The sequence below is a fragment of the Podarcis raffonei genome, chromosome 3 (assembly GCF_027172205.1).
Source record: "Podarcis raffonei isolate rPodRaf1 chromosome 3, rPodRaf1.pri, whole genome shotgun sequence".
In the NCBI taxonomy this organism is placed as follows: Eukaryota; Metazoa; Chordata; class Lepidosauria; order Squamata; family Lacertidae; genus Podarcis; species Podarcis raffonei.
Window position 1 is genome coordinate 60,194,684 of NC_070604.1, and position 26,558 is coordinate 60,221,241.

At 41.0% G+C, this 26,558-nt stretch overlaps 1 protein-coding gene across 6 annotated transcripts in view; it reads left to right on the forward strand.

Moving 5' to 3' along the window:
- LAMA2 (laminin subunit alpha 2) overlaps positions 1-26,558 on the forward strand; it is a 367,591-nt gene that overhangs the window by 152,665 nt on the left and 188,368 nt on the right. For all 6 annotated transcript variants that reach the window (XM_053381873.1, XM_053381876.1, XM_053381874.1 and 3 more), the window contains exon 12: positions 1,413-1,586. In XM_053381873.1, coding sequence (XP_053237848.1) covers positions 1,413-1,586 — 174 coding nt within the window. The remainder of the gene's footprint in view (positions 1-1,412; positions 1,587-26,558) is intronic.

The following is a 26,558-nucleotide window of genomic DNA, read 5'->3' on the forward strand; positions in this document are numbered from 1 at the left end:
CTGTTTGGGGGGCAAAGGGATAGGAGTAGCTACCATAGCCCTCTCATTATGATTCTAGCCAGTGCAGAGCAGGCACTCATTCCTATCGTGCTTAGAGTCCTCCTCAACTCAGGAGGAAATATTAACAAATCCAGAGATAGCTGGACTAGGGCACGATGAGCTGAGTTTCAACCATATAGAGGGGTGAGCCAGCCAGGCAGAAAGTTTTTAATGGGTGGGTTCCCCGGTCACAGACACCCTTCACATGACATGGGGAGCTGTCCTCATTCCATTTAGGAATAAGCTCTAATATAGAGGACTAGGTAACATTGGGCCCCAAGAGACCCCTATCAAACCCCATCCAGTGAACTACAGCTGGGCTTTTCTAAGCCTTTTCCTCGCTGTACCAAAGGTTTCCAATCTAGCAAGTGGAAAGTGCTTTTAACCTACCCTTTCTGACACTGGAGGGAGATATTTCAGGTGCAAGATGTCCTGAATGGTGCTTTTGCATGAGAAGGGTGGGATATAACTATTTTAATAAATAAAATCAGATGGTTATGATTGCTCCCTCTTTCTCAATCCTGGAACTTGAGAGAAATCAGCTTCTCTTAGCTACCATTGAAGAGACTTCTGGGTATCCTTTGAAGAGAATGCCAGTTGCCCTGAAGAAGAGTCTTTACATTTGAAACATTCTGGATCTTAAAGTATTGCTTTCAGTGCAGCACTGAAGTCTTGTCTCATTTTATTGTGGGGGCTCATTCCTTCCTTCTTTTCTTCACTGGACACCATGATTGCAGCCAAGATTCTGGTCTGAGTGGCCCACCTCCAAGTGCATGCAGCTCCCTAAGAAGCTGCTCAGCTTCCAGCTCTTCTTACAATTTCCTTGTTAAGAAGTTTGTCTTGCAAATCCTTCTGTTGCAAGGTGATACATTCTGCTTCCCTATGCTACTCATGGTCTGAAAATTCTTTTATGGAGGCTGCCTAATTTTATCATAAGGAGGTGCATCTAATATGTTGTTCAGTGCAATGCATTAAATATAATTTGACTACCTTTCTCATGAAGTTGGCACATGCAGAATTACAGTTAAGGAATACATTCTGCAGTACTCATTCATAATTTGTTACCAGCTTCAAATGGGGTGTGTGTGGAGTGAGCCCTTTGAACTCAGAATAATTAAAAACTCTTTAAAGAGAACCAATCATGACTTTAAATAAATGATTCTAAAACTTAGGCTCCTCTTGATTTTACTGAATATGGAAAGAAGGGAACTCCTCTATTCATAATTTTATGCAATGTGGCAAACTCTGCTTCTGTGCTAAATGGAAATCTATTTAAATTATGAATAGGAAAACAAAAAGAAACAAGGAAGGAATATAGATTTTGTATGTTTCAGTATGTGGATATTAGTAGGTATTTTCTTTTGTCACCATAGATCATGGACATGAATGGCTGGCACCTGACAGATGTAGCTGGTCGCGCTAGAGTGACTCCTCAGCAGGACAGCTTTGATGGACCTCAGCAACTTAGCATCAGCAACGTGGCTGCGAGGACTGCTTTGCAGCAGATTTATTATTGGAGTGCACCCAGTCCTTATTTGGGCAACAAAGTAAGTGCAGATGGTCTTTGCCTGGGTGTTAATTTGATTTATTAATAGCGAAAGATGTAAGCAATTATTTTTCTTTTAGTTTGCATTTGCGGGGTAGATATTTGACCAGCAAAATTGCTTGCTGAAAGCAACTGACATAGGCATACAGAGAATCCCCGTGAGACACAAGGCAAAGGGTAAGTAAGCTAAGCAAAGCACTTCTGCTCCCGGGGCCTCCTGGCAGCTTTGGGTGTCAGGTGCTAGGAAAGCTCAGATAATTTGCAGTATTATTTCTAGGATGAATTGGCTGGTGGTCTATTCTGTGCGAGTAACATGTGTTTCTTTCAAGCAGTCTTATCTTCCTTACCACACCTTCACATTTCACTGGTTCTTTCCCACTTAGTTTACACAGATGCTGACAGCAGATCAGATGTTGAGGGGGTGTGCTAGGGGAAAAAACATGTATTGCTTAGTGGGAAACTTGAGTGCCGGGAGCTATACCTTGGGATTCCAGAGATGGTGTGCTGCTAAAATGTTTACAAGCCTCATTGCCGTGTTTAAAACCACACAGTTGCTTACAAGCTGACCCATCTTCCGAGGTCCTATATCTCTGGGATATATAGCTCCACTTCTGACTGCACCAACTTTTAAAATCACAAAGGTGTGGTACAACAGGCAAACAAATCCAGGCAGTTTGCTTGCACCTGACATATACAGTGGCCTAAAAGCACAGATAGTCCTCAGGTAAATGATATTATGGTTTAAGTTCCAGCCACTCCCAATTTTTCAAAAGTTACTTGCCATGTAGCTCAGAAGACTGCTACTTTTAAAAAAAGAACAACCCACAATTTAAAACCCCACTGGATTTGAGGAGGCATGCATGGTTCCCTGGAATGCCAACTTTTGACCTTAAGTGAGCTTTTGATCCTTTTAATAGGGGTATTTCTAGGAGGTGAAACTTTCCTCACCACACTGCTACAGTGGCAGGATAATCCACACATGTGGAGAATTTCTTCTTGACACACATCTGCTTAACATTTAGGAATTGGCAAGTTTCCATTAAACAGGATTACTCTTCCCACTCATGTTAAAAGGATATACCCATCATATGTTCTGAATGGTGGGGAATTGTAAACAATTCCTGCAAGATCAGCAGACAACTCACACATTCTATGAACATAGGCAATCTCGTTTTCTTCAAATATTCCAAGTAAGCAGCAAAATCCAGATATCGCGAGAAGGTGGAAAATGAGGGAGATATCTGTGTATTAGGAAATCATGGAGTGCTCCCCAGGGCATATTAAAAAACACAATATAGAGCAAGAATGAAAATGCAAGTCACCCAGGCTTGCTCTCAACCTTCTTGTGGGGTCTGCTGCTTGACTGGATCTATAGTATACTTAAGCTTATGCCCTGTGTTTGCAGAAACTTAGGTGCCTGCAGAAGACTAGAACTTATTTTGTTGCTCAGAAAACTTAATTGCATATTAATTAATCAATCAGTCAAGGATGGGGAAATTCGGCCCTCTGACTGTTGCTGAACTACAACTCTTAACAGCCTCAGCAAACATGGCCAGTGACCAGTTGATGGGAATTGTATTTCAGCAACAGCTGGAGGGCCAAAGGTTCGCCACCACTGCTTTAAGTGAAGCCAAGGCCCCACTCAGGGATTTCAATGTGGCTTATGAAGTTTCCTCAGATTGAGCCATACCATTGGCCAATCTACCCCAGTAATTGTCTATTCTGATTGGCAGTGGATCTCCAGGCAGGACCTCTTAATTTCACCTGCCAACTGATCCTTCGGACTAGAAATGCTGAGGATTAAATCTGGTACTTCTGCATGCCAATCATGTGCTCTGCCACTGAGCTATGGAGGCACTTTTTCCACCAGTACCACCCTTGTCAGGTTACTGTGTTTTTGTATTAGGGTTTTAAATCATAACACAGACATTTTATGTCTAAGAATAGAATATTGTTGTACATATTAGAGTACTCTTGTGTGAACTGTGGCAGCTAGCACATGAAAAATTGGTCGTGGTACTGAAAGGTCGTGGTACTGAAAAAGCCTGGAATCTGAATACAGTGGTACCTCAGATTAAATACTTAATTCGTTCCGGAGGTCCGTTCTTAACCTGAAACTGTTCTTAACCTGAAGCACCACTTTAGCTAATGGGGCTCCTGCTGCTGCTGCGCCGCCGGAGCACAATTTCTGTTCTCATCCTGAAGCAAAGTTCTTAACCTGAAGCACTATTTCTGGGTTAGCGGAGTCTGTAAACTGAAGCGTATGTAACCTGAAGCGTATGTAACCTGAGGTACCACAGTAGCTGTAAAACAAGCAGGAGCTTTTGATATGTTTAGTCTTGCACTGTCTTGTTTGTGGTATAGTTTATTTGAAACTTTGTGAAGATATCCCAGGCTACTTTCACCAGGCTTCACTGCTTAGCTTTTTCCTCTTGGTTGGAAATCTGTGTAACAGAAGGTAAGTGAGCAAGTAAAGATTAAACTGCATCTCTTTGAAAGAATATGGACATATTGTTCAAGACTATAGATTGTTAAGGAGACTCAAGTCTGGTATGAGCAGGGTCCGTTTTGCTTGCTCTTAGGCAATGAACATTTCCTGTGCTATTGGCAGATACTTTGCAGATATCTTTTCCCACTTAGGAAGCAAAATAATGGAAAGAATGTGTGCAATTTGTCTGAACATGGAAGGCATTTTTCCCCACTTGTAATTTGGAAGGACTTTATGGTTTACTGTCAGACATCACTGTATGAATGAAACAATTTGCCTTAATAACTGAACCATATAAATTTTTGATACTACAGTAATACTGAAAGCACTCACAAATTACCATAGTACATCTTAACTGTCATGTTGCATCATGTAAATTATAGCCATGATGACATACTTAGCTGGGGTGATTTAGTGCATTGCTATGGAAATGGAATATTGAGGGTTATTATTTGTAAACTCAATAAAACATTTCTCTAAATAGCTGAAACTGGATTAAACCAGCTTTTCTAGATGATGTTTGCTTGCAGTGCTTCAAATACAATCTCCATGGTATGTGTGGTTTTCTGAGACTTGCTGCCTAAGGTAGCACAGAATAAGATTTCAATATACAGGAGCTTGTGACCTTACTGTCCATTTTTCTGACACCTCCTCTTCCATTATTGCTGTACCTAATGGTGGGAATCATCAAGAATTTATATTCCATCCCTGTTTGCGGTCCTTGCACTGAAACATTACAGGCCAAATAAAACTCAGTTGAACCATTCCTGCTAGCAGAATGGTACTTCTCCCAGCTCCTCCAACCATGTGCCCCCATATCTCCCCCCCCCACACACAAACCTGCTCTGGAGATTTAGAAGAGGAAAGCAGAGAGTTCTGTCAGGCAAGCAGAAATATTTGTGATGTAATAGGCTCATTAGTTCTGCACTGAATACAAACCATAGTGTGTATGCATTTCCTTCCAAGAGTTATATCTTTCAATCAAAATATGTTGAAGTAGCTTACAAGAGGTTGTAATAATACACAACTCCTCAACTCACTCACAGGAACATAGGACGCTTCCATACACTATGTCAGACCATTGGTTCATCTAGCTGCATATTGTCTACACTGTCTAGGATTTCAAGCAGGGCTTTCTCCCAACCTTAGCTGCAGATGCTGGGGATTGAATCTGGGGCCTTCTGCATGCAAGACAGATGCTGTACCACTGAACTATGGCGCTTCCCCAAACATAAACAGACATTCCAGCACCCCACAAGCACTATGGCCTCCTTGCCATTGTTCGTAAAGGAGTGTGCCCTGAGTTTTCAGCTTTGTTCATAAAGGATTGTGCCCTTGTTCAGCTTTAGACTTTAGATGTGGCTTGCTGATAGACTAGTCATTTGCATAAATAAAGGAACCTATCCCTGGTCAAAGTGTTTATTCCTTCATCTTAGTGTCTCACTCCTCCACACAGGCAGCTCATGATTGGGATGAGAATGGTTAGGGCAGAGGTTTTCAACCTTTTTGAGTCCTTGGCTCCCTTGACCAACTACATTCTTTCTGTGGCACCCTTGTGGGGCTCAGGAGCCCAGTTATGTCACTCCTTGCCTGCAGAGCTGGCATCCTCTCACCCTTTTTCGAACTCTCTTGTGCATAGCTGTCAACGTTTCCCTTTTTTAAAGGGAAATTCCCTTATTCCGAATAGGATTCCTCGCAAGAAAAGGGAAAAATTTACAGCTATGCTCTTGTGAAGTGTTCCCTCAGCCTCCTCTCCTCTCCCCTCTCCTTGGGAGTTCTGCAGGCAGCCACCGCCACCAACCCTGTCTCTGAGCTGCCCACCCTGCCCTCAGAGAGAGGTGCCTCCTCACACTGCCCCACAGAAGCCTGGGACTTGCTTGTCCATTCCCAGCAGCAAAGGCTGGTGAACTGGCTGGCTGGGCTTCCTCACCTGCCTGCCTGCTTACTTACTTACTTACTCCAAGCTCCTGGCAACCAGCACCCCCTGGCCAGCCCCAGAGGCACCATTCGCCTGGGGAGCTTGTAGCCAGGGCTGCTGCAACAAACAGCTCCACAAGCCTTTGGGAGGTGGAGACACGAGAAGGCATCAGAGGAGGGAGGGAAGGAAAGAGGGACAGAGGCCAGTGTTGCCCGCAACACACCTGACCATCATTCAAGGCACCCCAGGGTGCCACGGCACACTGGTTGAAAACCACTGGGTTAGGGTATTTTTAAAAGCTGGTGGTAGCCTGAGTAACACTCTGAGGCGTTGCCTGGTGTATGGGGAGACTCCATATCCCTCAAGTGAGCCATTTCCTTGTTTACTGTAAGAGGAGAACCAAACTATAGATCAGAGATTGGAATGGATGATCTTCAGTCTCCTTCCAAATGTCTTATTCAGATGCTTGCAAAAAACTAAAATAAAAGGTTGTAAATAAATCCCTTAGGCCAAAATAGCTGTACAGCTTTGGCACAAACTTTGGAGTATTATATGTTTGGAGTATACCGTATAGCTATAAAACTTTGTAGTGTGTATATATAAAGATGCCTCTATATTTTACAAAGCAATCCTGTGTTCATCAAGAACTGTATAAATTGTGCATGACAAATGTGTGCCCTCAAGCATTTACACACTTTAATCCAGTTAAGCATGTACAGAGCTTCAATTTGACTGGAGCTCTCTGGTACATATACAATTATGTTTAAAAATATGTAGGTGTCATCCAAACATTACATGTTCACAGCACGAACACGGCAGCAAGCTATAACGGCAGCATAAAGCGTAGGGTAGCCACAACACCGTCTTTGTTCTGTTATATATTGCTTATAAAAAGAGGGAATGTGAAGGCAGGCATCAAAAGACAGTAAGAATTGGGGATGTGAAGATGGGCATAGCTGTTATTGCACCAGTATCCTTCAGTTTCAAAAGACGCAAACAAGCCCAGCATGATTTCCCAGTTGGTGGAAGTTTTTGTTTGGACTGTTGTAAATAAACTTTTTGTGCAAGTCGAAATTGTGGACCTAGAATTCTCTCTTTCCTTTTTTGTTTTTTGTTCAATTGCTTTAAATGTCTTGAAACTTATATAAGTTGAAGTCATGGGGAAAGCGTTTAGGCTAATGTTGCAATCCCCACCCCCATTTCTTTTCACTTTTCCTAAGGAAGATTAGCTCTGGCAGAGCAATTAAAGGCGCTAATTGGATTAAAAGGAAGTAAAGCAAACTTTTTCAGCCAGGCTGGAGGATATTCTGCAGTAATCGAATGCTGAGTACCTCTGAGACTGTGAAGATTGAACAGGCATGTAGATAGCAATCAGAAATCCATCCAGCTGTCTCATGGGATAGGCATAGTGTTTGCACAGCATGAGAAATGTATATGTATGTGTGAGTGCATATATTGCCAGTGAAAACAGGGAATGCTCAGGCAGGCCCATTAAGAAGGAAAAGAAGAAGAATGCCTCCCCCAGAAATAACTGTAAATATATTCAGCAGCGTAAAACAATCATCTGTGTCTATTCATGCGTCCTATCTGTTCTTGTTGCTGTCGCTCCTGTCGATCCAGAGTTGTGAGGTAATGGCCCCATGATTCAGGGAAACTGCTGAAGTGTGTACTCGGGCTTCAGTTTGAGAGATGGGTTCATTTATCATCATAATAAGCTATTACCATTGATAGGTCACAACTCATTGAGGAGACAGTCAGTCTAATTGGCTCAACTCTGTCAGCTTTCAGTTTGCCTCAAGGAGATGAGCGGCACTTTGCAGGTAATATTCAATTGCCCAACAAACTGCTTCCTTAATTATTCATCACCTTTCAAATTGGGGAGAAGGTGGGGGGGTTCAGGGCACATGGCTCCTTTCTTCAGTCTGGTGACAGTCTGGCCTTTGACCCTCCCACCCCAACCCCCGGTCCTTTTGCCAAGGGAGGCAAGAGGATTTCACAGAAATAAAAAGTTAGGGCCACTCTTATCATCTAGAGATCTGCTGTGAAAAAGTTTTTTTTAATCTCCTGCTCATGTATGTTTCCTTTCTAAAGGAATTTACTGTCATTAACCAGAAAATGCAGGCTTTGCTCACTTCTCATCCCTTTCCTTGAAGAGCCAAGCATAATTGTGAAAGCTAATGGAATTTTTTTAACAAAATGTTGTAGCTTAGATAGTGTTCTAGGGATTAATCAAGCAGTATGGACTGATTCAGACATCTTTAGCTATAAAGTAATGAAAAATTTGAGAAGATAAAGCTCTCCACTGAGTTAAAGGACACTTTGCACTCTTGGTTGGAGTTTAGGCAATCATGACAAACATTGAATCATTCCTGCTATTTTAAACCCTTTTCTCTGTTGCTTTTAATTTTTTCCCCAAAACATGTATCTCAAATGACAATTTGAAACTAAATGGGCACTTCTGTTTTCTAGTTGTTCTGATACTGCTTTTTGAAACGTTCTGGTTGGTAATTTTCAGATGGTAGACCCATAATGGCCCCTTTCTGTGAATAAGTAAAATTCACCTTCTGGCCCTCTAAAATATTTTACTCATTTTTGCTGAAGCTAAATGTGGCGGGCTATATGGTTAACTATACTGGAAAGATGCATTGCAATAATACACATATATAGATAATGCAGTAGACTCCTTCTACATGGTATCATGCATCTCAACTACTCGTTGCTAATCCCAGTGGTATTAAGGAGTAACTTTCTTTTATCTTCTTTTATGTAAACACGAAGCACCCTTTTAATGAGCCCGATCTTTGTTTTATGTAGCTCTGGTGCTTTTTTCTTTAAAAAATTGTTTAGGGGTACTCTCATTTTCCTACTCATAATGAAATACTGCCCCTCAATGAGGCCAAATTTAGATTCACAAAATGTTTAGGTGTATGCATACCCCTGCGTCCCCTCAGAAAAAACACACTGTGTAGCTCCATAATGTCTACTCTGACCACAATATCAGACTTTTCTAGACCCTTTACTGGAGATCCTCTTTCAACATTGGATATGTTTAGAATTAACTTGGGACCTGTTAGAATTCCTGCTCCATGATTGCAGTCATGGGATTTTTGTCTATCACAAGACGGTGTATGTTTTAACTCCACAAAGTGGGAAGTGACGGAGACAGGATGTTTGTGTTACTGTGTTCCGTGAAGTGGGACTATTGTCCTTTGTTCTTTTTCTCTTTGCTGTCTGATGCTAGAGAGGGAACCACGTTGCAGTGCTCCATGTGTGTTTATATGTAAATAAAGTAGATTAGCCAAAATGCTGAGTTGCTGAGTTCTGTTACGCAAGCTGCGAAGACTCTGCGGATCCCTAAGTGTGCCAATGTCTGCTGGCATCGATCGCTGTGATGTTCAGGCTGAAGAAAGCTTTTGAAGCTCCCGAACAATCGACCAGGAGGGAGAGAATATGCCAGTCGGGCATGTGTCTCTGCCAGGGTCCTACTCGAGTGTAGGACCAGCTCCTGAAAGGACCTTCTGTAACTTCTAGGCACTGGTGGGTAAATTTGCATGGGAGGGGGATTTGGCACTACTACTAGAATGGTAGTTGGCAATTCTGCACTGTGAAAGCACAGAGCTCCTGAACAGGCTCAGAGTGGATCATTGAGACCATATTATACTCATCCTCATAGCCACTTAACACCCGCAGGCTCCTATGGTGTTAATTTAGCACTATGGAAACCTGTAGGAGCTTAATGATTCTAAGGTTGGGTGTCATCCGTGATGCTAGTGACATATGCTAGGCACTGCTACCTATTCAGCAGCCTCACATATGTACAGTACAGATTTGCGATCTCATGCCTTCTCTGTCACCTTACATTGCTGTCCAGTATGGGTACCAGATTCTCATCCACTGAGCATCAGTAACTGATGCTGGCTGTTTCCAACAAGCTTCACTGTAAGCTGCTGCTGCTGCTGTACATAGATTCTTTTACACTTTCACTATTGTGCCCCCCACCAATCTTGTCACAAATGGTGTGCCAGAATTCTGTACTGGTTAAGGTTTTACAGTGGTACCTCGGGTTACAGACTCCGCTAACCCAGAAATAGTACCTCGGGTTAAGAACTTTGCTTCAGGATGAGAACAGAAATCGTGTGTCGGCGGCAGCAGGAGGCTGCATTAGCTAAAGTGGTGTCAGGTTAAGAACAGTTTCAGGTTAAGAACGTACCTTCAGAACAAATTAAGTTCTTAACCAGAGGTACCACTGTATATGAAAACCTCTCTTTCAAAGAAATCAGTTTACCTAGCAAATGTCCAGCGTTCTGTCTTTCAAAAAAAAAAAAATTGATGCAAAAATTATTTCTCTTGGCTATATGGTTGGTTGGGTTTTTTTGGGTGGGGGGGAGTTGTTGCATAAAGCCTTAGGTTTATCATTATTACCCAAGCTCTCATAAGAGTACTTTCTGAGTACTTTAAGATACATAGAAGTATTTTCTTCCTAATTTCACAAATGCATGTATTCCTCATACAGAACAGTATGGTTAGCATGTGAAAACACTGCCCCATGGCTTAGCAATAGTTTGAACACTGCCAATAAATCACAATCTGAAGCCATGATTTGTTGTTGGCTTACAAACATTTGTTTCTGTTAACTATGGTTTGGCATTATGTATGAACCTAGCACACTTCCTTAACCATGATTTGCTTGACTACCACACCCAAATGTTCATAAAGCTACGAAGGTATGAGTTAAGAGCAGCAAGAAAACAAAACTAACTTTGGACAAACAAGCCATGGTTAGTTTAACATATAAACCACGGTTTACCATTGTGTGCAAGCCAAGCTCCTAAATGCATGTGGTACTTTAATGCAGACAATATTAGTTGCTCAGGGTTGAGAAGTTACCCCTGACTTCAAGGTCACCATTTTTGGCTACCATTTCTATAAAGAAAATAATGTGGTACTAGGCAACCAATGTTTTTGTTTTCTTTTGTTTTGTTAGCATCATTATAAAATGGGCTAATGAACAGCATAGTTAGCTACATCAGTCAAGTATGATGAACAAAGCTATGTGGTTCAATACAGCAAAATGAGAGAGAAAATGCATGTATCATGTGATTATGACCTTATGTCACTTGACTCTAATGGTAGATTACACACACCAATTTCAAAGCAGAAAATTCAAAAGGCTGTTGGCTAGTATCCAAAAATCATTTTGCAATTAGCAAACATATGAACATGAAACCAGGTAAACAACTTGGAGTCCTATTAGGAGTCATATTTCTGGAGCTTCAAATTAATGACAACATAAGAGATGGCCTTTCTACCTTATTCTTTAATAATATTTATTTGTGTGCATTAACATTCTACTAATTATCCCTTAATCTGCTGTAAACATTGAAGGAACATGAACAAGCTGTGGCATTCAGACAGATAAAATGAAGGGAAGGGTTGCTTTGCCAATCTTGGCTACGTTTTTACAACTTACATTTTAGGAATTAATGGCTCTTAGTTTACATCCTGTTTATATAGATTTATTAAAGTTTTAGAAAATGTAAACACTATTTTATTAGCTCTGTATCATTCCCTGTGCTTTCTCCATCTCCACTTCCACCTCTCTCTCTCTTGCACACACACAATATAATATAAAATATAGTATAGAGGAAGCAGAAACATTAGCTGAGGTGGATGGACACAGAACACCAACAATATAAAAAAGCAGTTGATACAGTATGCCTACCACTGCTTTATGCTCTGCATTGCAGAAACTCATCTGAATTAAGTTTGGTAGAGGTATTAAGTATACCAATAAATGCCTCAGATTTGGCCTCAGCACCATTGAAGCCCAAAGAAATTCTGTCTCTCTGACTGGGTTTGTCTCACTTTCACTATTTGGGATTGACTACCATCTCTCCAATACCTTTTAAAAGATCAATTGAAAACAGTAGCGATAGCATCAGCAGCAGAAGTGGTATATATTGAAGGTAGCTTATCACTGTTGACTTACTGAGACTGGTTGCCAGGGTGATTTAATTTTAGCTGAAACAATTTAGATCATGATGCAAATGAAAAGTAAAAAGGCTTGATTCATATCACCAATTAAAATTAAAATTTAATCTTTAAAAAACCCACAAACTATATTCCCATAGTTATCATGTAATACAAAAGATGCCAGAACATATTTTTTGTTTCATTCATCTTCAACTATTTAAAAAGCTCCAGTTTTCTGCTTGGTCCTAAGTCACCCATCTAAGTGTTAAAGGACTGACTCTTTAACTTTGATATAATCACTTTTGCAAGGAATTAAATTTAAGGCTACACCTTGGTTATTTCCCATAAATTGAATCAAGATTCTTGTCACAATTTATTTTTCTAGCATGGGAGAGTGCACAAGATCATACCTCCTACTGTCAGGATGCTGTCAGCAGCTCCTGGCTTGTTGCCCAGGAAAGTATAAAAATGAGGAAAAGTTTATTACCGTTCTTTTTTATTTCAATCTTTATAGAGCCTCTTGTATAATGGCGTCCTGAGTGAATCTCCACCCCAGCCCCCCATCTCTTCCACTTCCTCATTTGTCATTCTCATCGGCTCTTCCACGGGTGTTGCTACGTGCCCTCTGTCTTTGAGCTCTTTGCTCTCCTACTTTTAAGGCTCGCCGGGTTCTGGGAGATGGAGTCTGCAATGCTTTCTAATGACAACATGTCAGCTGGGTGTTGTTCCGTCTGTCCCATGATTTCCCAGATTTCCCCCTCACCTGCCTCTGAGCTGCTACCTCCCTCAAACCCCTGTTGTAAATCTATACTGTCTTCCTCTTCTTCCTCCCTGGAAGGGTCAGGATGGAGAGGCAGTCTCCACCATTCTTCCTCTGCCCAGTCCCTGATACCTACACTGCCTGATCACACATGTGGGGCCCACATCCCAAATCACTGTACGTCACTCTCACTTCCAGTGTGACTACAGATATAGTCTGTACACCTTTCCTGCTTAATCTTGTTATGATTCTATCTGCAAAGTAAGCTGGGAAGTAACTTTACTTCTGAGTCCTTTGTAGGATTTGAAATATCTATATACACTCATGTTTTTTCCATCTCTTTAGTCTCAACTAGGCAACTTTCAGCATCTTCCCTTACCTTCTGTATTGTGCCATTTGACTTACTGTTACGGTTGTCACTTGACACAGATGTGCAACTGCAGCTTCACAGCTGCCCACTTTGAAATAAATATCCTCCATAGCTGCAGCCATTTGACTATCACTTCCCCAATACAATGGCAGCCTTCATTGTTAGAGATGCTAGGGTTTTGGTACAAGTTCCAGGGAGTCATAATACTGGCCTCAGAGAAGAGGTAAGTATTAGGAGTTCCAAATTTGGAGCAAGTAAACATGTGGAAGGGACAGTGCTATTGTAGGAGACAGATCTCACTTTGTTATCCACATATTCATTGGTTCTTCTGCACAGAGCCTAAGGTGGTGGAATGTATATATTCATATATTCTCTCTGAGATAGTAGGGTGTGCCATCATGTTCCTGCCTCCTGCCCAAACACACTTTCAGTATTCCCTGTTTGACTGCACTGATTCATGCTGGTACATAAATGTCATTTATCATGACACATACCTAGTAAAATATTGATTTTTCAAATGCCTATTCCTTACCATGCAGTGTTACATCTTGCTAGTTTGTTCATGCCCTGAATTAGAATTGAATCCAGTTTGCTCCCACTTGTTAAGATATAAAATTGTTTGGGAGATGCCAACAGCTGAAGTGTAGAGAAACAATTATGTAAAACAAAACAAACCAACAAACCTTATCTTATAACAGAACCCATCTTCCTGGAAAACGTAGGCAGATAAAGACCTTTCCCAAGCACACAGTGAAACTAAATTAAAGAAATGTTATGAGTTGAAATCATATGGCAGCAATCATGTTTCATGATTGAGAGATAATCTCCAAGCATCTGACATTGTGGGAATACAAGATGGAGATTTGAGGATCTAGAGACAAATTAATAATTTAGGACGATTGATCTTGGCATTTCAGCTTTAGTTTATTGATTGCATTAGTTACATTGCCTCATGTTTTTCTGTATCATTTATATCCTGTAATTTGTTTTGTATTTGTTTTCTCTATGCACCAAAAGTTCACTAAGAATTCAATCGAACAGAACTCAACTCATTTTTATCAAAAGAGAGGTTGTGTGTTTGTGTGTGTGTGTGTGTGTGTGTGTATCTAGCTATACATCTGTCTATGTATTCTCTCTATATATATATACTCACAGTGTGTGTGTGTGTGTGATACATTTCATTGTTCAGCTCAAGATAATACTGAGACGTTTGTGCTCTTTAATGATTGTTTTGATCATCAATTTTCATATTTATATGTCACTGAAGGTTAGAACAGTTTATTACCGAGAGAAAATACAAGAAACAAATTTATGACATTGGTTTCTTTTTTAAAATTAAACATTATCATATGTTAGGAAATGCATTGATCCTTAGCCATACAGGTGTATTCAGATGTCCCATTATTTTAAAACCTGGGATTTTGAAGTTTATTTATCTCATTTGTACTCCAAGCCCCAAGGAGCTGATGGCAATTTGTATGCCCTCAACAACTTTGAGATATGGGTTAGGTTGAGACTTGTCCAGTGATTTTCATGGTCAACAAATAAAATTACCAATTTATTGGTAATAAATTATCCAATGCTGGTTCTGAGGCGGTGATGATCTTGAATTTGAATCAATAGTTTGGTATTCTGTTCATACTGAAAAATATTTTAAAAACTTTTACAAGTTCCTTGTTCCTTAATACAACTACTTGACCAGATCCACTTTATTTAATTTATGCAATAGGTTTCAAATAACAGCTGACTTTGACATTAATCAAATAAAATAGACTTGATTATGTTTGGTCAGCTGTATCTTATGATTTAAATATTTGATTTAATTATATTTAATCTATTGTTATTGCAAGCCCTTGCCAAGGACAGAAAATCCCTCTAGTTTACACTGCTTCGCTGCTTAAATCAAGAATCTTGATACTCATATGAGGCATAGAATTCTACTTAGCATGCACCCACTCACTCTGAATTAATCTAGAAAAAAACACACCCTGTTTCCCATTCCCTTTGGGGCTATTTATATAATCAGTTATTGAGAGATAACCCACAAACTCACTTCAACCTGTTTTTTTGTTTACAAATTCAGAGGGTGATTTGCAGGTTAAATGGTGTTGAAAGAGTGTCAACTGTTTACTCACTTCTTTTTCATCCAATAATTAGCTATCAGTATCCATACTTTTATCTCTAGGTAGCTGCATTGCAGAGGCCTCAAGACAGATACTACAATGAGTAAATAAGGTCAGATGGTGAGCAAATGGGGCAGCTAAAAACATTTTTTTCTATGTACAGTAGATGGTACTTTGTCTAAGGAGAACTATTTTGAGACAAACATATGCGTCTTATTCACTGAGTAATAGGCCTTTCCTTTACAGTGGTACCTCTGGTTACGTACTTAATTCGTTCCGCATGTCCATTCTTAACCTGAAACTGTTCTTAACCTGAAGCACCACTTTAGCTAATGGGTCCTCCTGCTGCTGCCACACAATTTCTGTTCTCATCCTGAAGCAAAGTTCTTAACCCGAGGTACTATTTCTGGGTTAGCAGAGTCTGTAACCTGAAGCGTATGTAACCTGAAGCGTATGTAACCCGAGGTACCACTGTACTTACTAACCCCAGTGAGCATTTCACATCACCAATTAAGATGCACTGGAAGACTATGGAAGGAAATGCACATGGGGGGGATGGGGGGGACGGTGCTTAGTGTGTATTAAGTGGTAACTACTTCTCATCCAATGATCTTGAATGTATGTCTATAGACACATCGCAAAGCTAGAATGGATCTGCAGAGTTTTCAGATACATGCAGTTGAGTGCTATAAAGTAGGCAGCCCAGAGCTACATGTTCCATTATAGCTTTCCTTGTGACAGTGATTCCTCATATTTCCATTCTCACACAGACAAAAAGGGAAATGAAAAGGACCACCTTTCTAATGTGGATTCAGTGTTCTGAGGATCCGGTTCTCTCTCATTAAAAAGAACTCGACACAGTACCTAGTGAAAACTATGGATATGCACTACTACAAGTTGTAGTCATGGCCACTAGCTTGGATTGCTTTAAAGGGCTTAGATGAATTCAGGAAAGATAAAGCTATCTCTGGCTGCTTGTCACGATGCCTGGATTCTACCTCCATCTGTAGACCAGTTGCTGGAATTCCCGCTTTGGAGGTTCCCTTGGGCATCTGACTGGCCATTGTGAGAACAGGTTGCTGGGCTAGATGGGCTTTTGACCTGAGGCAGCAGGGCCATTCTTATGTCTATAACATTTACATTCTCCAAACATTGGCTGGTGAATTTGTGTGACAGTCTAAAATCCTCCCTTTCAGAGCCAGGTTTGCAAGTCAGAAAAGTGGTGGTGGGGTTGTCATTTCAGTTGGGTAGGAAAAACTATTAGGAAAAGCAGTTTTGCTGCTGCACGCGGCGGCTGCAATACCGCCACCCCATTCCCCCACACTGCCCCACTTGCAACGATGCTATGTCACGACATATCACAATGCCTCTGAAAAAATGCTAGGAAATGCCCCCTTTGACCATATTTCAACCAATGCATGTAAAATTTTGCATAGGAAAAAGGGTGTTGCTTTCCTCTCTCCAGGTATGTATATATTGTTCCTTTACAGTAAAGGTAAAGGGATCCCTGACCATTTTAGGTCCAGTCGTGGCCGACTCTGGGGTTGCGGCGCTCATCTCGCTTTACTGGCCGAGGGAGCCGGCGTACAGCTTCCGGGTCATGTGGCCAGCATGACTAAGCCACTTCTGGCAAACCAGAGCAGCGCACGGAAACGCTGTTTACCTTCCCGCCAACCTATTTATCTACTTGCACTTTGACGTGCTTTCGAACTGCTAGGTTGGCAGGAGCTGGGACAGAGCAACGGGAGCTCACCCCGTCGTAGGGATTCAAACTGCCGACCTTCTGATCGGCAAGTCCTAGGCTCTGTGGTTTAACCCACAGCGCCACCCGCGTCCCTATATATACATATACATATACACACCCACACACATACATATATGCGCGCGCACACACACACACACACAGGCTGCATCCTTTACACACTTACACAAGAGTAAGCACCATTGAACCCAGTAGGACTGACACAGTAGGACTGTATATAGGATTGCTCTGAGCATGGATGTCATTTTGATCAGTGCTAATATAGTTAATGCCGAATTATTGTTACTTACATTTATATTCTTTCTTTTCTGCAAATTAACTCAGGGCAACATACATGGTCCTTTATTCCTCTTATCCCCATACCAAACCTGTGAGGTAACTCACAGGTCGCCCAATGAATAATAATAAGAATTAATAATAATTTTATTATTTGTATGCTGCCCATCTGACTGGGTTGCCCCAGCCTCTCTGGGTGGCTCCCAATAGAATATCAGAAACACAACATAACAGCAAACATTAACAACTTCTCTATACATGCAGTTCATGACTGCCTGGCTGAGAGTATTATTCCTAGCGAGGAAGCTATGAAATGAACACTGAAAATAATATATATATATATAATTAAGATGAAAAATGATGACAAATGTACATATTTACAATGGACTGTTTTGAATTTGTTTGGGGTTACTCAAGAACACCAGGAAAATGTCTCTGCTTGGAAATTTGACTTTGCAGGAAATTACAAACTATTGACTCAGGAATGTGTCTGCATGTTGTATATAAAAAGATATTGAAAATGCCCCGAATGTGTATTTGGTATTGCTGAGAAAACTAATGAATTTCTCTTCATTATCTTTAATGCGTCACAGCACAAATGTGAAATTAAATGAAATAATAATAGACATTAAACAAGTAAACACTTCTTCTGCCAGTGATCTCTTGTTGTTTTGTTAACTGTATAAACAGTTATAAATTCACAGTAGATTGAGTTGCCCTTCTCAGTGACCTTCTTTGGGACAGGGTTCAACATCCTGTTTGGAGCAGAGAATTACGGCCAACCAAATTGAACTCCCACCTATTTTTGTATGAAGTAGACAGTGACTATTCTGTAGCGTCCTCAGATTCCCCATGGTTTTTATGTATTTTAACTTTCAGTTTAAGTATTGTGTTAAAAATGCAAACGACTTTGAGGTCAGACAGTTGGAGAGTAAGGCAGTATAAAGGTAAAGGTACCCCTGTCCGTATGGGCCAGTCGTGTCCGACTCTGGGGTTGCGCACCCATCTCGCTTAAGAGGCCAGGGGCCAGCGCTGTCCGAAGACACTTCCGGGTCATGTGGCCAGCGTGACAAGCTGCATCTGGCAAGCCAGCGCAGCACACGGAAACACTGTTTACCTTCCCGCTAGTAAGCGGTCCCTATTTATCTACTTGCACCTGGGGGTGCTTTCGAACTGCTAGGTTGGCAGGCGCTGGGACCGAGCAACGGGAGCGCACCCCGCCGCGGGGATTCGAACCGCCGACCTGACAATCGGCAAGTCCTAGGCGCTGAGGTTTTACCCACAGCGCCACCCGCGTCCCAGTATACGTAACTGTAATTTTATGGGTTTTTTTAAAAAAGGTAAAGGTAAAGGACCTCTTACAGTTAAGTCTAACTACTGTTGTCTATGCTCTGGTAACTTCAAGGTTAGATTACTGCAATGCATTATACGTAGGGCTGCCTCTGCAGATGGTTCAGAAACTTCAACCAGTGCAGAATTCAGCATCCAGGTTGCTCACCGGAACAAGATGGTTTGAGCATATTACACCGATCCTGGTCCGACTGCACTAGCTGCCAATTAGTTTCTGGGTCCAATTCAAAGTGCTGGTTTTGACCTATAAAACCTTAAATGGCTTGGGACCACAATGCTTCTTTCCATATGAACCTACCCAGTCCCTGAAATAATCTTCTGAGGCCCTCCTTCGTGTTCCTTCTTCTCGAGTGGTCCAGAGGATGGCAACACGACAATGGGCCTTATCTGCAATGGCTCGCCGTCTATGGAATGCTCTCCTCTCCCCAGGGAAGTTCACCTGGCACCTTCATTATACACATTTAGGTGCCAGACAAAAACGTTCCTTTTTAACCAGGCCTTTGGTTGATCTCATTGACATCCAACACCCTTTTAGAATGTGGTGTTTTTGGGAGGGAGGGGGGTTACTGGGTTATTGCTTTTGGTTTGATTTTATATGTTGTGGTCTTGTTGTGAACCGCCCTAAGACCTCCAGGTATAGGGTGGTGTATAAGTTGAATAAAATAAATGATGGGAGTTGGAGTCTACGAATAGCTGGGGGGACAATCACATTGGCTGTCCCTGAACTGTGGGATGGCTCAACCTTTCAGATACTAAGACTGTACATTTTTTTCATGTGCAGTCTGTACCACCTCTGCTTTCAAGTGGAAAGAGCTTGTCTACCTGTCAGAGAGAAGGCTTGTACACCTTTCCCCTGCCCCACAAGCTTTTTATGGTTGGTGCAATTGAAGGGAGGAATTCATTGCCATGCTTAGTCATACAAAGTTTAATAATGACAATAATGATGATGATAATGCTTTTCTTAGCTTTCCATTGGCATAAACAACTTTGCTTGTCAGATGAAATGATTCCCCCCTCCCCTCCCCGCTCTGTTCTGGGGCTTTTCCTGACCCTCCAGAGCTGATTTGGGGAAGGCAGAACATTCTATAACTCTTTAAGAAAGCTCTTAGTTATTTAGGGCACCACTCAAAATATTTCTGAATTTTGTTTTGTTTTGTTTTATTGTCCATGTACTTTGTAAAATCTCCATACTACTAGCTGCTACTGTCACAGTTAGCTTTGTTAGATTTTTTTTTCTTCATAAGTTGGGTATATTCATCATTTATAGAAGCCATAAATAAATTCAGTGGCTAAAGCTTCAGTGGAGCTGGACCAGTTTACGACAGAGCTAGAGCAATTTGTAGTAATGATAGATTACTAGCCATAATTTTAATTTGTAACTGCAGGGTTACTAGAAATATGAGTTACCTGCTGATGCACTGAGCTATGATTACAACATGAAAAAGGCAACAATATCAAAACCCAGAAATTGAAATCTCTGTCAGAGAACACAAAGAAAGTCCTTTTCTTTCATAATCAAATCAATCAGATTTTATTTGTACATTTCAAAATGCCTGTGTGAAAATAATACAAATCATTCCATCCATAAAATGTACCATTGACAGGCACAATTGCAAATTAGTTAGGGCACCTCCTACCACCTGAAAATGGGTCACATTAGCAGATAGCGACAGAACAACAAAATAGTAGGAGCAATCTTCATCTTCTAAAGGTTGAGGATTAGTTACAGCCATTGTAGTCACTTAAGTTAATAAGTTCTCATATGTGAAGTTACATTATCCACATTCCATTCTATTGTAGGATCCAGCAAGGCTACATCAATATCCTGAGGAAATGTAGTTTTCTATTTTAAGAAGACTTTTCTTGCATGGCAGGATATTATCTTCATTCAGCATGTTTACAATTATAGCACGAATTTGTGTCTGCTTGTGCAAGTCTGGAAACAGTTGCCCTAGTCACTTTAAAGCTTAGCTTATTGATTCCAAGATAAAAATCTTATTTTTGATATGGTTGGTAATTTGTGATTTCTTCACTTTTTCGTCATTCATGTGGAATTATAGGGAAAGATATGAAGCAGACAAGAGAAATGTCTGCTACTGCTTTTAACGCTTTCAGGGTCCATTTTTGCCTGATTTGCTCAAAATGTTCAAATCACTTCAGGCTAAATGTGATCATTTATGCAGAATACTGAAAGACAAAGAGGGAACAATTTTTTCAGGCAGGCCATTGGTAGTACTATTTCATGTGATACTTATGAAATCTCTGACTGTAATGGATGTTTGTAGACAACACTTAAACCATGGTTTACAAGAGTAATCCTAGGCTTGCCTTATGCTTGCGGGTTCCCTTTTCCTCTTTCAGGATGGACACAAGGAGTGTGGAAGCTTTCACTTTTGATTAGCTGCAGTTTGTTCTGCTACCAAAACCCAGCACACTGTGATTAATCTTAACTGTGGTTTGATTGAAACAAGCCAACTTCAAACCATGGGTTCTGAAACTAGCTTTTTTCAAGAAACTATAGTTAAGATTGGGGACGCAGGTGGCACTGTGGGTTAAACCACAGAGCCTAGGGCTTGCTGATCAGAAGGTCAGCGGTTCAAATCCCTGTGACGGGGTGAGCTCCCGTTGCTCGGTCCCTGCTCCTGCCAACCTAGCAGTTCGAAAGCATGTCAAAGTGCAAGTAGATAAATAGGTACCGCTCCGGCAGGAAGGTAAACGGCATTTCCGTGTGCTGCTTTGGTTTGCCAGAAGCAGCTTAGTCATGCTGGCCACATGACCCGGAAGCTGTACGCCGGCTCCCTCGGCCAATAAAGCGAGATGAGTGCCGCAACCCCAGAGTCGGTCACGACTGGACCTAATGGTCAGGGGTCCCTTTACCTTTATAGTTAAGATTAAACATGATGTAAGGTTCATGCATAATATTATGCTGCAGTTAATTGACATAAGGAGCAGAAGCTTTATAGAAATACGAATTTTGAAGGATAGCTGTTTCAGATCACATATTGGTTTGGGAAGTGCAAATAGATAGGTTTGCATTAGAATGTGAACAAATTTCTGCCCCAATCCTACCTGTAATCCAAATTATGTTTCAGAAAGAATGCTTGATTTTAGGTGGATCCAAACAAAAGTAGGGCGGAAAGAGGGGAAACTCCAGGTGCTAAAAATGAGATTTATTCTATGTCTGACTCCTTTTAAAAAACAGAAGTACACACACATGCACTAACACACACAATATACATGGAACAGTGAGCATAAACTGTCATCTTGTATGATATGGTTTCATAATCTCAACCTAAATGAATACGAAGCAAAGGTTATTGAGTTACCTTTCTTTTGTAAGCAAAAGAAGTTAAATGTACAGTATACATTTTCTTGAAGAGAAATTAAAAACAGCGCATCTGAAAACAATACAACTAAAAATTGTGAATTAGTTTTCCAAACAAATGTAGCTAGACATGGTGTGTGTGTGTGTGTGTGTGTGTGTGTGTGTGTGTGTGTGTGTTGCAGGTTATCTATCTTTTCATGATTAGACCTTTCTATCAGCTAGCCTAGTAGTAATTGTTTTTCAAATAACCAGAGAAATTTCTATGCTAACATTTCTAACTTTCCTACTATAAGCAAGATTGTGTCTAACTGAGCTTTGAGCATTGTCAAACCCTATTAATCATTTCAGAAGATAAATTCCACCAATCTTAAAGAAAACAAATCTACACAAATTCTGCATTGCCTGCTAACCATACGATTAATAGAACTGTAGAAACTCGTAAATTAGAAATGAAAAGCGACTGTTAAGACTTCTACGCCATGTAGATATATGACTATGGATTCTGGCATTATAACACATCCATTGCAATCCACACACTATCTACTTCAAAGTAGCCTCTTTAACTACAGTGGAGTAAGTAGCTTCTGACAATTTACTTGGCCTTCTTTAAAACATTCTGAAAAAGATGCTGATACCCATGAATCAAACTGTGATCACCATTTCACTTAAAAAGTAAGTGACAAGTTTGTAGATACTCATTCAGGAATGAAGCTCATTCAGCCGTATCAAATGCTACCTGACATTGTGCGTTTTAATAGTTCTGTATAAGAGAATCTCCTGTTTTGTGAGTGTGTGTAGCATCAGAGTTGTTAATTCATTGTCAGCAAGACCTTTCTCCTTGCTGGAAAATATATCCTCCTCCATCACCTCTTAATTAAAGCTACTACCTTCTTTGAGCAAAAGCCTACAACCCACCAAAAATCTTGCACAGCAAAAGACAAGCAACTGATAAGCATCCAGCAGGCCACAGAACATGGCTGATGTGTTCAGCTCAGTGCAACATGAGTTGCTCAAGCCTTGTTTACAATAAATGTACAGTAGGGAATACAGACGAACATCCAGAAAATTTTAATTTGGGAGCATTTGGCATGCTGTGTCAGCATTTCTAGCCCCTGCAGCTTGGAGATGCTAGAGCTGAAGGAACCAGCCAATTTCTTTGTGAAAGCATGAGGTTTTGTTTAATAAATTGCCTTTAATATGTAGTAATTGAAAGGAAGGAAAAACAGCATTAGGTGATCAGCATGGTTACTGATTCATATCACTTACATTCCAATGATAGCAATGAGGTTTCTAGGTAGGCCTCCTTCAGGAGGGCACTTTGGAAGCAAAGAAGCCCCTCAGAAAAGTCTTTGCATCTGGTTGCCACCTGCTGCACTTAAAACCCAGAGACAGGCTTCAGACTATGATCACAGCAAATGGGCAGATGACTGCAGGGAAAGTCAGTCCAGCAGATATCTGTGTTCTAAGTCAATATAGGACTTCAAAGTGCTTTGGATTGAATTCAGAAACTCCCCGGGAGCCACTGGAGTTGTTTCAATGCAGGCATGATATGTATTTGCCAAATCCCTGGTCCAAATCCTACTGCAGTGTTCCGTATTGGTGCAGTTTCAAAGGCATTTCAACTTCAAAAACACGCAAAATAATTTGCAGTAGGCCAACCTTGAGGTTAGGCGTGCATGGGTACACATGGCCAGCCTATCTTGATCCAGGGGGTGGTTGCAGTCAGTGCATCAACACTGGGAGGTAGAAGGTCCCTCATGCCGCTGAGGCTGAAGAGTACAATAACACTCCTAGACTGCATACCTAATTGACTGACTGTGTATATCTTGATCATGCTTTCAGAATATGACTTTTCTGGTCTTGTTAACCACTTTTGTCCAGATCTTTCTTCGCTCTTTCTCCATTTTTCTGAAGTGCCCGTGATTTCCTCTTCATTGTCACACAAGATGCCCATGAACATATTGTAGAGAATGTATCCAAGAACCATTCTCCACATCCATACCTTGCTGCTCATACACACTCCACTAGTGAATGGGGCAATCCCCATAACTCCACCAAACATCAAACAAAATAAAGGCCCTCTGTAGGGCTGAGCAGTTGCCTGCTGTCAGTTCCCTGTGGGTGGCGGGCAAATGATCCTGCAAAAGGGACTATCCCTGCTGTTCTTTTTCCCCACTCCCCCTTTTAAAAGAAATAAATAAAAAGCCCCCTGCCCACTTCTTCTCCATGTGGCTGGAGGCACATGATCAGACCAATGAAGTAACCTCCATCACTTTTTCTTCCACCTCCCTGCCTGCCCCCCACATGATAAATCAATGAAAGCTCTTCCTGGGGCAAAGCAAGAAGAGGCAACTAGATTGGCAGATGCCACAGAAATGCCAATAAGAGCCTTGGTGGGCATCATGGCAGCTGTGAGCACTGGGTTGGTGACCTCCGGCATAGGGGATGATTTGTAGCCAGATATATTCACAGCTTAATCTCTTTGCTAATGCCAGTAGATCACAAACACAATAACATACAGTACTTAAAGTGCTGTTCCTTTGCTAATTAGCCATCTTATATTGACTTTCAGACTTGCAGTAAATATTATTGTTGACCCAAGAACTGGGATATTCACACTAATTTAGCAATCCTTAGTGGTTGAAGGGTTTGCATTGATTCTTTGATGGTGATACAGAGTTTCCCTACCAACTACAGCTTTCCAATTCACTTCAGTCTTGAATACTGCACACCACTTAGCTGAAATAAACGGAGAACCTTTCTCATGTAAGAACACTGTATATTGATTGGAAGAGCACATGGGTCTCTGGAATAGGGATTTTGGCTGCGATTAACATTGTAGTACTTACTGCACATGTCTGCTCAGAAGTAAGTTCCGTTTACTTCCCAGCCAAGTGAAAATAGGATTTCAGCCTTAGCTTGGCAGTGTAATGTTGTGAACAACATTTTTACTATCGGACCAAAATGCATCATCATCATCATTATTATTTTGTCTTAAGATGTCTTTCAGTATTAAAATCCTGTGATTCTGCAACTTGTATATATGTATACAGGTTAAATTCACCATTTTGGCCAGCAATAAAATTTAATGCTATCCACATTCTACTTAAATAGAAAGCTATCCTAAAGCAATGAAGTGACGTGTTTCTGAGGCATGCAGACACATAAAAGAACACTTCTTTTTATATAAAAAGGAAAAAGAGTTTGTCTAGATCATTTTCAAAGAAAACAATTTGACGCAAATTAAAATTATCTAAAGCTGCATAAATATGTGTACCACCCACAAGAGTGTGAGAAGAGCAGTGCCTTATACGCCACGACAGATTGTCTCTGTTTTCATGCCCTGCTTTGAACTTTGAGCTAATTTTTGCAAATGCCTGGGAGCCTGACTTAGGGGAGCAAGAAGTCAGTTTTCTTAGGAAAGGGTCAACAATGCTGTGTTCATAAATGGCTCCTATAGTTTATTGTGGGACGAGGGAGGGAATCAAATGAGAATGACATTGTAGTCCCAGTAAAATTGATAATTTAACAACACTCTATGGAAATTATGTTCATGTTTTGAAACCTGATAGTTAATGTTAAATGGTGACAAACATTTTGCCATCGAAATCGCATAGTGAATATATGCATGCCTTATTGACAGTTATATAAATGTTTAGAATTGAAATGTAAGACCAGAGTGCTCACACGCTGTACAGCCCCGGCAGCTAATGCACTGTGTATTCATCAAAAATATGTATCTTCAAATACTTTAAAAGCAGGAAAGATCCCTGAAGCACTTAGAAAATAACAAGGCATTGGACATAAACTATCATCTCGATTATGAATGCTATAACCCTTCACTGTGCAACTTGGTTAACTCCTGATTTTTTTATATGTTCAGTGTTGTAATGTTGTAAGTAACCATTATACAGCATTTTAAGTATACAGTGGTACCTCGGGTTAGGAACTTAATTCGTTCTGGAGGTCCGTTCTTAACCTGAAACTGTTCTTAACCTGAGGTACCACTTTAGCTAATGGGACCTCTCACTGCCGCTGCACCGCCACCGTGTGATTTCTGTTCTCATCCTGAGGTAAAGTTCTTAACCTGAGGTACTACTTCTGGGCTAGCGGAGTCTGTAACCTGAAGCATCTGTAACCCGAGGTACCACTGTACTTATAAAAAGATATTTATTTGAAATTGGCCCTACTGAAGAAATAAGTCCATTCATCTCATTTATTTATTTAACATATGTGTATATTGCCCTGTAACCAAGTTCCGCCTCGCTTCCATTCTAGGCATTGTTATAATGGGTGTTTCTATGGACACAAAAGTCAAAGTGGCTCCTCAAACGCTTCCTCCATGAATGTACATTGATTAAGCCATCAGACCAAGGATAGCAAGTCTTGTGTTAACCAGTGGGACGAGCCTATTCCCCCCGCCCCCCTAGGATATGTGCTCTGTTATTTTAGATTTCAATGTAAGTGTAAGGCTACTCAGAACTTCAAAATGTGGGCCCATTTGGACCCAACTGTCTCTTATGTGAAAACGAGGCCTTCTGCTGACTGGGGCCCTGGGCTTCTGCTCAAAGTACTGTCCAGGTGGCACCACTGACCCTTTACTGCTAGTCTGTGCTGTGTGACAGCTG